The sequence below is a fragment of the Pongo pygmaeus genome, chromosome 13 (assembly GCF_028885625.2).
Source record: "Pongo pygmaeus isolate AG05252 chromosome 13, NHGRI_mPonPyg2-v2.0_pri, whole genome shotgun sequence".
NCBI classification, from domain to species: Eukaryota; Metazoa; Chordata; class Mammalia; order Primates; family Hominidae; genus Pongo; species Pongo pygmaeus.
In genome coordinates this window covers 100876994-100889628 of record NC_072386.2, presented here as the reverse complement: position 1 = coordinate 100889628, position 12635 = coordinate 100876994, and the positions used below count along the sequence as shown (strand labels likewise).

Sequence of the window (12635 nt, the reverse complement as noted above, 5' to 3'; positions counted from 1 at the left end):
GCACCTTCTTACTCTGTCTTCACATGGTGAAGGTGCAAGTGGTCTCTTCAGAGCCTTCATGACCTAATTACTCCCCAAAGACTCCACCTCCTAATCACATTGGTGATTACATTTCAATATATAAATTCTGAGAGCACACAAATATTCAAACCATAGCAGCAACCATCAAACAGACTAATTGTTTGTTTGATGAAATATCTATGAAACATCTGAAATTTGTTCTTGGTCTTAAGAAACTTACGTTCTGGAAGAAGGATGTCAGTCTGACATTTACACAATTCTCACCCTTTCCATTCTTGACTCATTCTCTCCAAAACAGCCAGTTGGTAAACTGTCTCAAATTGGAGCAACTTCTCCTGGCTCACCCTAAGACTTTTTCCTACCCCTCAGTGTTTAAGAAACACAAACCAATTTTCAGTGAGCTACAATAAAGTATAATTAGTAAATCAAATCTGCTTCTACAAAATGTGACCAAATGGAGAAAAAAAAAAAAAGAGTAATGGGTTTACACAAAGTACTTTACCCACAAAAAAAGAAAAAGAAGAAAAATAGTAACACGCCCCACAGTAAGGATTGCAACATATGGCTAATGACTGCATTCCCTGGAATCTTTCTCTCTACAGCTGGGTTCTTTATGTGAATGGCAGGGAAAAGATAACAAACTGTCCCTCGGTGAATGATGGCAGATGGCATCATATTGCAATCACTTGGACAAGTGCCAATGGCATCTGGAAAGTCTATATCGATGGGAAATTATCTGACGGTGGTGCTGGCCTCTCTGTTGGTTTGCCTATACCTGGTATGTTTTAACAAAATGAGTATAATTCTGTTGGACTCTAGAGGTGATGCTGCTTAAATGGACATCAGGTTTGCTAGCATTGTTGCCCTTGGTTTCAAACAAAGATTAACAGCTATCTCTCTCATTTCCTACTCCCTGATTATCCTAACTGTGGGTTATTAGAAGCTTTTTTTCCCAGGTAAGCTGTTTGCCTCTCTGTGTGAGAAATGCCTTTGAAGATCTACATTAAGACTACCAAGAAGCATGCTGAACTAACAGCTGGTTGCTAAACTGTCTTCCAAGGAGATTAATTACTGGTATTTTTTGTTTATTTTAAGGATTGTTTTGTTTTGTAATCAGTATATAAGCAGGACCACTGCTATCCATCTTTTATGGCCCTTTTCAAATAGATCTTGGCTTGTCTTCTAAAAAAATACTTTTTAATAAATATCCCAGGAGTTTTAGTTTGAAGAATTGCAAACTAAATTTCATTAGGTGACCCAGGTTCTCAGCATTGTACATGGCAATAAGCTTGTTCTATCTGGATACATCTATAGAAGTATATGCATATGACATTATTTTTTACTTTGCTCATTTGTTTCAGGTATACTAAAAGAAAATTAAATAGACAAAAATGAATTAAAGTATTAGAAACTGACTAAAATATTCTAGAAGTAAGTTGTATGAAACTAGGATAAGTATACTAATAAATATAGCACAAAAATACTAAACTTCATAAAAATGTGATGAGACGACCTTTGTGAAGCCTCAAATACAATACTTATTTTATTTATTAGAAATTATTTCTCTGATGGCCAGTGATGATCATTTTTTCATGTGTTTTTTGGCTGCATAAATGTCTTCTCTTGAGAAGTGTCTGTTCATATCCTTTGCCCACTTTTTGATGGGGTTGTTTGTTTTTTTCTTGTAAATTTGTTTGAGTTCATTGTAGATTCTGGATATTAGCCCTTTGTCAGATGAGTAGGTGGTGAAAATTTTCTCCCATTTTGTAGGTTGCCTGTTCACTCTGATGGTAGTTTCTTTTGCTGTGCAGAAGCTCTTTAGTTTAATTAGATCCCATTTGTCAATTTTGGCTTTTGTTGCCATTGCTTTTGGTGTTTTAGACATGAAGTCCTTGCCCATGCCTATGTCCTGAATGGTAATGCCTAGGTTTTCTTCTAGGGTTTTTATGGTTTTAGGTCTAACGTTTAAGTCTTTAATCCATCTTGAATTAATTTTTGTATAAGGTGTAAGGAAGGGATCCAGTTTCAGCTTCCTACATATGGCTAGCCAGTTTTCCCAGCACCATTTATTAAATAGGGAATCCTCTCCCCATTGCTTGTTTTTCTCAGGTTTGTCAAAGATCAGATAGTTGTAGATATGCAGCATTATTTCTGAGGGCTCTGTTCTGTTCCATTGATCTATGTCTCTGTTTTGGTACCAGTACCATGCTGTTTTGGTTACTGTAGCCTTGTAGTATAGTTTGAAGTCAGGTAGTGTGATGCCTCCAGCTTTGTTCTTTTGGTTTAGGATTGACTTGGTGATGCAGGCTCTTTTTTGGTTCCATATGAACTTTAAGGTAGTTTTTTCCAATTCTGTGAAGAAAGTCATTGGTAGCTTGATGGGGATGGCATTGAATCTATAAATTACCTTGGGCAGTATGGCCATTTTCACGATATTGATTCTTCCTAACCCATGAGCATGGAATGTTCTTCCATTTGTTTGTATCCTCTTTTATCTCACACCAGTTAGAATGGCAATCATTAAAAAGTCAGGCAACAACAGGTGCTGGAGAGGATGTGGAGAAATAGGAACACTTTTACACTGTTGGTGGGACTGTAAACTAGTTTAACCATTGTGGAAGTCAGTGTGGCAATTCCTCAGGGATCTGGAACTAGAAATACCATTTGACCCAGCCATCCCATTACTGGGTATATACCCAAAGGACTATAAATCATGCTGCTATAAAGACACATGCACACGTATGTTTATTGCGTCACTATTCACAATAGCAAAGACTTGGAACCAACCCAAATGTCCAACAATGATAGACTGGATTAAGAAAATGTGGCACATATACACCATGGAATACTATGCAGCCATAAAAAATGATGAGTTCATGTCCTTTGTAGGGACATGGATGAAATTGGAAATCATCATTCTCAGTAAACTATCGCAAGGACAAAAAACCAAACACCCCATGTTCTCACTCATAGACGGGAATTGAACAGTGAGAACACAGGGACACAGGAAGGGGAACATCACACTCTGGGGACTGTTGTGGGGTGGGTGGAGGGGGGAGGGATAGCATTAGGAGATATACCTAATGCTAAATGGCGAGTTAATGGGTGCAGCACACCAGCATGGCACATGTATACATATGTAACTAACCTGCACATTGTGCACATGTACCCTAAAACTTAAAGTATAATAATAATAATAAAAAGAAAAAAAAATTATTGGCCAGGTGCAGTGGCTCACGCCTGTAATCCCAGCACTTTGGAAGGCTGAGGAGGGTGGTTCACGAGGGAGTTTGAGACCACCCTGGACAAAATGGTGAAACCCCATCTCTACTAAAAACGCACAGAAAAAATTAGCCAGGCATGGTGGTAGATGCCTGTAATCCCAGCTACTCGGAAGGCTGAGGCAGGAGAATCACTTGAACCCAGGAGGTGAAGATTGCAGTGAGCCAAGATCACGCCATTGCACTCCAGCCTGGGCGATGGAGAGAGGCTCTGTCTCCAAAAAAAAAAAAAAAGAAAAGAAAGAAAGAAAGAAATTATTGTCCATGCATTGTTTCACTTTAATACTACGAAGATCCATGCGGATCCAACCAAAATTGATCTACTTGTGAATGTAAAGAATACGTCCTAAGCACTCACTAGGAGAGCCAGGCACCTATGCAAGGCACTGGAAACCCAATGGTGGGCAAAAGCCGTGTGGTCCCTGCTCTCCAGATGCTTTTATTGTGGTCAGGGAGTGAGGTGTTCATCACATAATCACACTAAATGATGTGTAACTTCACACTGAGGCAAGCAATATGGAGGAAAGGGACATCATTCTATGAAAGCCTGTACCCAAGGAGCTGATGTAGAATGGGGAGTCCATCGAGGCTTGTAGAGATGTCCCTAACTCTCAAGGATGATCAGGCACTAATTAGTGAAGGAGACTGGGGCTTGTTGAAAGAGGTAGACAAAGATTGATATATCTGAAATGCAGGCTGAAAGAGGGAAGGCAAGGCATGCAGGCAGAGAGGGCGGACATGGCCAAATCACGTAAAGCCATGTGGTGTGGGTTAAGGATTGAGGTTTTCACCCTAAAATCAATAGGGAGTTACTGAAGCATTTTAAGATGGCTGGGGGAGATGGCAGGAAGGGCAGCTTAGGTGGTTCTGGGCACGAGCAGAAAGAAGTAATAGGGTGTATGTGAAAATTCCTAAACAACAAAGAGGTTTCTAACCAGAGGACAAAAGGACTCCCCAGTGCAGGGACAGCACTGAGAGTTAATATCTGAACTCTAACAAGTATTTATTATGCTTCTCCTGGGAGGGAAACTTGGGACAAATGAAAAATAAAAGAGAAAGCCACTCTTCCTTAAACCCCAGAATAACTGAAGAGAGGAATGAAACATACAGACAGATCCTTGGATGTGTATCCACACACTGAACATTTGCCAAGCGCCAATCCAGCCAGTAAGGCAACATCTGAGTGTTGAGGTTCCAGAAATGGAAGACCCAAAGGACAGAGCTGTAGAGTCAAGGACACATGCATTTTGCTATGAGGAGAGGGCAGAGAAGGAGGCTCAGGATGTTTAATGAATTTAGGGAGCAAGGGTGATTTATAAAGAAATGGATTGGGGAGATTAATTTGGAGGGGAAGGAAAGAGAAACAGAGACAAACTAGAAACATTAGGTTGTTGTAAGATGGGAGTATTGGGGATAATTTGAAAATCATGTAATTATTTCATAATACTAGGGCAATATCTAATAAGATAATTTTGATGAAATCACTCTTGATAAATTTAAAACGTGGTCTATCATCCTTTGCCTTTTTGTAAAATATGCTTGAACAGGAAGCCAGTGCCAAAACCAAAACTTCCTTGTAATACCATTTATGCCTAATTACCCAAATATTTTTACAAAATTTACACAATATTTTTGTCACAATGATCATGTGAGTTTAATAGAGTAGTTATGCTACTATTTTAGAAATGAAGAAACAGAGAATTCCAGAAGAGTTAAAGTGAGTTTCTCAAATTGCATTCCTATGGCCTAACTCTTTTAATTGATGGCTGTGCCCTTTTCGTGGCCCCTTCTGCCTTCACCACTTAGATTAGCTTATTGATACATGCCCACAGATGGAGCAGGTGTGGGACCATTAGAAGCTGTAGCACTCAGAATGGAAGAGGGGACCTCAGGGGATGTGGATGGACACCTTCAGTATCTGCCATACACATCCTGCTATATAATTCTTTCTGGCATTCTACCCACTCCTTTGCCTAGAAACTCTCCATATCTCCCTTCTGCACGAGATTAACTCTTAATCCTCAAGATCCAGGTCTGAAAGATTTCCCTGAGCCCAGCCTTTTCTCACTGAGCTTTTTCTTTCAGTTCTTCTTTGACTCTGCATGCCTCCATTACTGCATTAACCACACTGTATCAGAAAGTATTTATGTATGAATTTTCTCTTAGAATTATCATCTCTTAGAAGAAGAAATGTTTTTTCATCTGTGTAAGTCCAGTGCCTGGTATTGTCGACAGCATAGTATTGGTAGCTTCATAAACATCTGAATTTAACCAGCCTGTGTCTTGAAGGATGAGTCAGAAGAACAGGGAAAGGCAGCTCAGACAGAAGGAGCTCTGCATGCAGAGGCAGGGAGCCATGAATGGGGTTTGTGTGAGGAGGAATGGTTGGCTGATCCCCAGAGCAGTAGCATAGTGTGTATAGAAGAGAAGAAAAGGAAGATGTGATAGAGAAAGAAGCTGAAACATAACATAGTGTTGGGCTGTAATGAGCCTGTTTATGTTCCCCAAGAAATGCACATTTTCTCCTTCAGTGAATTAAGAGACATTAAAGGTATTTCAAAAGGAAATGGCATTATCAAGTGAGGTGGGGTGGTGGGTTTTTTGTGTTTGTTTAATTTAGTGTGTTCTTGTTTTCAACTATCTCTTCTCTAAGTGGTGCGATTACAGGTGATTTTTATTGACTTCATTTTATCATATTTTCATAACGTATATTTCTTTTCTGGTTAAAAAAAGCATTTTTATCTTTAAAATATCAACAATGATGGAAGAGTAAAAAGTAGATTGAAGGAACAGGAAAATAAAACCAAGAAACTCTTACAGTAACCACCTAAGGAAATAGCTTGCTGACCAGAGGCATAAGGATGGCCAGAATGATTGAGAATCTATAAATATTGCAGAGTTCCAATTGACACCCTTCATGGCTGTCTTAGTCTGCTTGGGTTACCATAAAAAAATACCATACACAAAGTGGCTTAAATAACCAAAATTGGCCAGGCGCAGTGGCTCACACCTGTAATCCCAGCACTTTGGGAGGCTGAGACAAGTGGATCACCTGAGGTCAGGAGTTCAAGACCAGCTTGGCCACTGTGGTGAAACCCCGTCTCTACTAAAAAAAAAAAAAAAAAAAAAAATTAGCTGGGTGTGGTGGTGGGTGCCTGTAATCCCAGCTACTCGGGAGGCTGAGGCAGGAGAATTGCTTGAACCCAGGAGGCAGAGGTCGCAGTGAGGTGAGATCGCGTCACTGTACTCCAGCCTGGGCAACAACAATGACGCTCTGCCTCAAAAATAAAAAAATAAAAATAACCGAAATTAATGTTCTTGTAGTCCTGCAGGCTAGAAGTCTGAGATCAGGGTACCAGTATGGTTGGTTCCCGGTGAGAACCCCCTTCCTGGCTTGTAGACAGCCACCTTCTCACTGTATCCTCACATGGCAGGGAGAAAGAGAGCAAGCTTTCTGGTGTCTCTTCTTATGCAGGCACTAGTCCCATCACATGGGCCCTACCCTCATGAACTCATCTAAATCCAATCACCTCCCAAAGGCTCCATCTCTAAATACCACCATGGTGGGACTTAGGGCTTCAACATATAAATTTGGCAGGGACACAGTTCAGTGCATAGCAGTGAATGACTGGCTTCAGTTTGAGTGACCAAGTTTATTGAAGAGTCTGTTAGCTAAGGTAAGAATTCTAAGAAAAGGAGTTGGCGAGAGGGGAAGAGATTGTGTATATGGTTTTGGACATACTGAGTTTAAGGTCTATGTTGAATTTCTAGTCACAAAAACACAGCTAAAGATATAGGTCTGATACTGCTTTATATCAAATTGGCAAAGTGGTTTTTAGTGACACCATAAAACTGGCTAGGATTCAGCATAGCAAACCTGTGTATAGAGCGCTGGCAAGTATGTAAGTTGATACAATCTTTCTGGGAAGCAATTTAGAAACTCGTATCAAAAGCCTTAGAGAAATTCTTTGCCTGCAACCATCAGTTTAACTACCAGAAATCAATCTAATGGAAATAATCAATAATTCAAACATACGTATAATTATGTATAAATAAACAGGTTTATCTCAGTGTCATTTTAGTATTAAACTTAGAAACAAGGCCAACATCCAGTAATAAGGGGCTGTTTAATTAATGAAGCAAATTATGTTTTGTTGTCCATTCATGTGTTAAAATAGCATAGCTAGGCCAGGCGTGGTAGCTCACATCTGTAATCCCAGTACTTTGGGAGGCTGAGGTGGCTGGATCACTTGAGACCAGGAGTTGGAGACCAGCGTGATCAACATGCATGGTGAGGGTGGGCGAAACCCCATCTCTGCTAAAAATACAAAAATTAGCCAGATGTGGTGGTGCATACCTGTAATCCCAGCTATTTGGGAGGCTGAGGCATGAGAATCACCTGAATCTGGGAGGTAGAGGTTGCATTGAGCTGAGATCGCACCACTGCACTCTAGCCTGGGTGAAGGAGTAAGATTCTGTCTCAAAAAAAAAAAAAAAAAATTAGCGTAACTACTAAAACTCATGAAATGAGAACATGTTCAAGATGGTCTCACAACACCTTCAACAATATTCAAACATTCTGTATAGTATGATACTGAGTTATGTGTTTTAAAATACCTCATACATACATACACATACACTAAAACAAAAACTGGAAAGAAATACAAAAAACTATTAAATAATTATTTCTAGGTAAGAGGAGTTCTTTATAATTTATTTTAAAAATTTTCTTCTGTGCATGTATTAACTTTAAAATTATTAATACAATTTAAAAACACGTAGATTGGGAAATCATGAAGGAGGGATCTATGGACATAGATTGACCAACAAGGGAGATCAAATTGAAAGAGTGGTTGACTTTGGGGACTTGAGGGAAGGGTGAGAAGTGGGTGAGGGTTAAAAGTCTACACATTGGGTACAGTTTACACAGCTCAGGTGATGGGTGCATCAAAATCTCAGAAATCACCACTAAAGAAGTTATCCGTGTAACCCAAAACCACCTGTTCCTCAAAAACTGTTGAAATAAAAAAAAAAGAGTAGTTAAAGGAAGAAAGTCACGGGGTAGAATCTTGGGATCACTTCTAAGAGGCAGGCAGAGAAGGGAGACTGAGAATGAGCAGAAAGGTTCAAAGAAAACCAGGAGAGGATGCTCTGATAGAAATCAAGTGTAGTGTAATCAAGTCAGGCTCCTGGCAGGAAACAGGTAGCGTCACTAAAGTGAGTTTAATGAAAAGCTGTTTTCAAAGGTGTGAGCATGGTTAAGAAGACCAAAATATGACAGTAAAACACATATGACTAGCAACAACAGATGTTTGTAAGGGATGGGCCTGAAGTGACAAGGGTTAGGCATTGTTGCCAGAATTTAGGAACCTGTCGTGCTGGAGAGAATCCCGTGATCTCTTCAGAAATAGAAAAAGCCACTCCTAGTTGGTTGCCTGGCAGGAAGGGATGCAGGAGTTTCGAGTTCTCCCTCATCCCTTTTTCTTATCTCATGCTGGCTCTTCATTGGCCAGAAACAAAGAGAAGCCAGGGGACAAGGAAGCCCGGTGATGAAGCTCACGGGGACAACCTTTGGGACACAAAGCTGAGTGGAGAAGGGTGGAGGGTAAGTCTGGCAGTGCAGACACAGACTGTCCGGCACACCCAGAAAGGCAAGTTGAATAGGATGAAATGCTTAGATGATACAGAGAAGTCACAGAGATGAATACTGAAATTTCTATTGAATTTGACAATTAGGAGACCCCTGGCAACTTTAGAAAGTTCCCTGGATTTGGTGATAGAAATTATATCATTGTAGCTTAAGGAATAAGAAAAATAAAGAGCAGTCACTTCCACAGAGGGTGATTTTCTACAAGAAAGTAAGCAAAATAACACCTACTTTGTCAACATAAAATATTATATGCATATATATGTATTGAATATAGTTTTTGTAGTTACAGGTTTATAAATCAACTTAACATTCTAAATCCTGTCTATTATTTCTATATAATGCTATATAAAACATTGAATTTGTTCTTATTGATAAAACCTGCAGTAAATTTACAGAATTTTGCTTTTCAGTAATTTTCTTTCATTTATTTGTATCAGCCATGCTTTCTTTAAATTTAGATTTTAGGAATAACAGACCATCAGGCCAGTTTTCCTCCTTTTCTTTCTCTCTCTCTAGGTGGTGGTGCGTTAGTTCTGGGGCAAGAGCAAGACAAAAAAGGAGAGGGATTCAGCCCAGCTGAGTCTTTTGTGGGCTCCATAAGCCAGCTCAACCTCTGGGACTATGTCCTGTCTCCACAGCAGGTCAATTCCATTTTCAGTGTATGACAGTAATGAGATGCAAAGGTACAAACCTAGTAAAAATGTGAACAGCCTAATGATGACATAACTTATTGTAAGCTCTTGGTTATCAGAATTTATCACCAGTATCATTTGATGCTGTGGTTATAGATGAAGTTAGGCAGAAGTTACAGTAATTTTCAGTGAACACCCTTTTTAGTTTCTTGGTGATATTCTTAAATTTTATTGTAAAACTTTATTTTAGATTTTGCAAAACAATGTTCTCCAATAAAATTTAAGAATATCACCAAAGAAGCAGGAGAAAATCATAAAGAATAATGCTTCAAATCCCTCTGACTGAAGATGCGGAAATTTAAGGCTGGCACGAGATCATCCATAGAGAGCAACATACGACCTAGTGGCTAAAACCAGCCTAGAGTCAAACAGCTGGGGTTCAAATCCTAGTCTTACCCCAAACTCACTGTGATGATTTTGAACATGTTATTCCATCTCACTAAGTTTCAGTTTTCTTATCTATAAAAGATAAATAGAACTACATAGCAGAGTTTTGACAAGATTGAACAAAATACTACATATACATTTGTGGTAGTATTTGTCCCATAGTAAATGCTTAATAAATGTTTGCTCTTATTACTACAGAGGCTGAGCCTCTAAGAATCTCTAAGCCTCAGCTTCCTCATTGCTTTGTCAGAGGTCAAAGACATAGAATGAAAAAGGGGAGAGCCTCTACAACCCCTTAACAAACCACTTGGCTTTACATAGGGAATTCTAGGTGTAGGGTTCCAAAATTTCAGGCAACAATGAGTCTAGTGGGAGAAGTAGCTGGGAGAGGGAATGATAGAGCTGGGAGAGAGGGAAACAGAAGAGAATCTCCTGCTGCCCCTGAAATCATACCTGCTTCCCTCCACCCCCATCTCTAAAAAATCTGTGAATGTTTTCAATAGGACTAAACATATAATAACTCCATCTTAATGGAACAAGTAAGGCTTATCTGAAGTGTTATTAAACTTTCAGGTGAAGTCACTGGCTACCTCCTGCCCAGAGGAACTCAGTAAAGGAAACGTGTTAGCATGGCCTGATTTCTTGTCAGGAATTGTGGGGAAAGTGAAGATCGATTCTAAGAGCATATTTTGTTCTGGTGAGAATTTTCTTCTTTCATAGACTCCACTATCTCTTGACCACCCTGGGACTGTCTAGCAAAAGAAGACAATTCAGAATTCTCTGTCGGTCCAATTGTATGTGACTGTCAATCTACTTTTTGTAACTATTAATTATATTTACCCTACTTTCATCCAAAGGATTTGTTTTTTTTAATGCTAAAATATATTCTGTATAACAAGATATAATTAGGGAGGAAATTTGGATGAAAGTAAAATAAAATCAGGAAAATAGAGAAGAGATGAGGAGAGAAGAGATGAGGTTATTCTTTTTCAATGCTCACCGACATACTATGCACCTGTTTGAGATGGGGTACTCTTTTGGTTCTGTAATTTGTAGAAGGTATCTAGGAACAGGTAGCACAGGGAGAAAAGCAATGGATGTTGCAATCTGCACACTAAAACTGAATGATCGAAACTGTATCATAAAATTAAATTTATTTAAATGAGTTTCTTAGACTGTCCTAGAATTTATGGCTTTTGATAACTTACAAGAACATTTCATTAACATTCCTAAAATATTTTGAAAGAGGGAGAGTTATTAAATGCTTTTTTTTCAGTAATGTTGCTTGCTAGTGATCTGGTTACATGTTAACTCGTTTTCACATCAGTAAGGTGGCCCTCAAATGCTGATACAGAATACAGTTTGAAATCATTGTCTTGGTGATGCTACGACTATGTTGCTGACAAGCTCTGCACCTGTGTTCTTTGCCCTCAGATTGCCCACGCTTAGGAGGGTCAGTGCCTCATCTGAGAACTGCATCAGAAGATTTAAAGCCAGGTTCCAAAATCAATCTGTTCTGTGATCCAGGCTTCCAGCTGGTCGGGAACCCTGTGCAGTACTGTCTGAATCAAGGACAGTGGACACAACCACTTCCTCACTGTGAACGTGAGCTGCCTTTCTTGAAGCAGTGACTTTTGAAAAATATTGAAAACTTAAGAACTCTTTTCAGGAATGCTAGACAAAGAGTGAATACTTCACAGTAGCAAATATACCAAATATTCATTGAACCTTTTCTTTGTTTAATGAACTGTGCTGGGCATCACGAAGAAGATGGGTGATTAGGATCCAAAGGGACCATTTGTGGATGCATCCAAGGTGATGCAAGGAACTGAAAGGGTTGGAAAGACACACCCTACAGGTGGAGGCCCAGAGATAGATGGGTCATTGCTGGAGGGGAAAACAGGGAGAGACATCTTCAGTCGAGTGCATTCATTCGTTCATTTATTCAGCAACTTTTAAAGTACCTATTATGTCCTAGGCACTGATCTAGGTCCTGGAGATGCAGCAGTTGGGGGGAAAAAGCTCCTATTCTTATGTAGTTTACATTCTAATAGAGACAGAAAAATAAATAAGTAAATATAATATTTATTTATAGTAAATAATAAAGGTAAGGGCTAGAAGCAAGAGCTGTGAAGAAAAATAAAAGAGGCTAGGAAAATACAAAGTGTAGCCAGGTGTGGTGGCTCATATCTGTAATCCCAGCACTCTGGGAGGCCAAGGCAGGTGGATCGCCTGAGCCCAAGAGTTCAAGACCAGCCTAGGCACATGATGAAACCCTATCTCCACAAAAAATACAAAAATTAGCCAGGCGTAGTGGTGTGTGCCAATAATTCCAGCTACTCAGTAGGCTGAAATGGGAGGATCACTGAGCCCAGGAGGCAGAGGTTGCAGTGAATTGAGATTGCACCACTGCACTCCAGCTTAGGTGACAGAACTAGACCCTATCTTTGAAAAAAAAAAAAAAAAAAAAAAAAAAGTAATACAAAATGAGGGTTAGGTGGAGGCTAGACTGCTATTTTAGATAAGCACCTGTTACCACCTGATATATTCACCTTTTTTTTTTTTTTTTTTGGCCTATCTACCCCACTAGATAATAAGCTCCAT

General features: G+C 39.5%; 1 protein-coding gene across 2 annotated transcripts in view; it reads left to right on the top strand.

The window, feature by feature from the left end:
- The window catches only part of SVEP1 (sushi, von Willebrand factor type A, EGF and pentraxin domain containing 1), a 205045-nt gene that overhangs the window by 137541 nt on the left and 54869 nt on the right, over window positions 1-12635 (top strand). For both annotated transcript variants that reach the window (XM_063650280.1, XM_054500630.2), the window contains 4 exons: window positions 624-799; window positions 9469-9593; window positions 10605-10728; window positions 11466-11636. In XM_063650280.1, the coding sequence (XP_063506350.1) occupies window positions 624-799; window positions 9469-9593; window positions 10605-10728; window positions 11466-11636 (596 nt within the window). The remainder of the gene's footprint in view (window positions 1-623; window positions 800-9468; window positions 9594-10604; window positions 10729-11465; window positions 11637-12635) is intronic.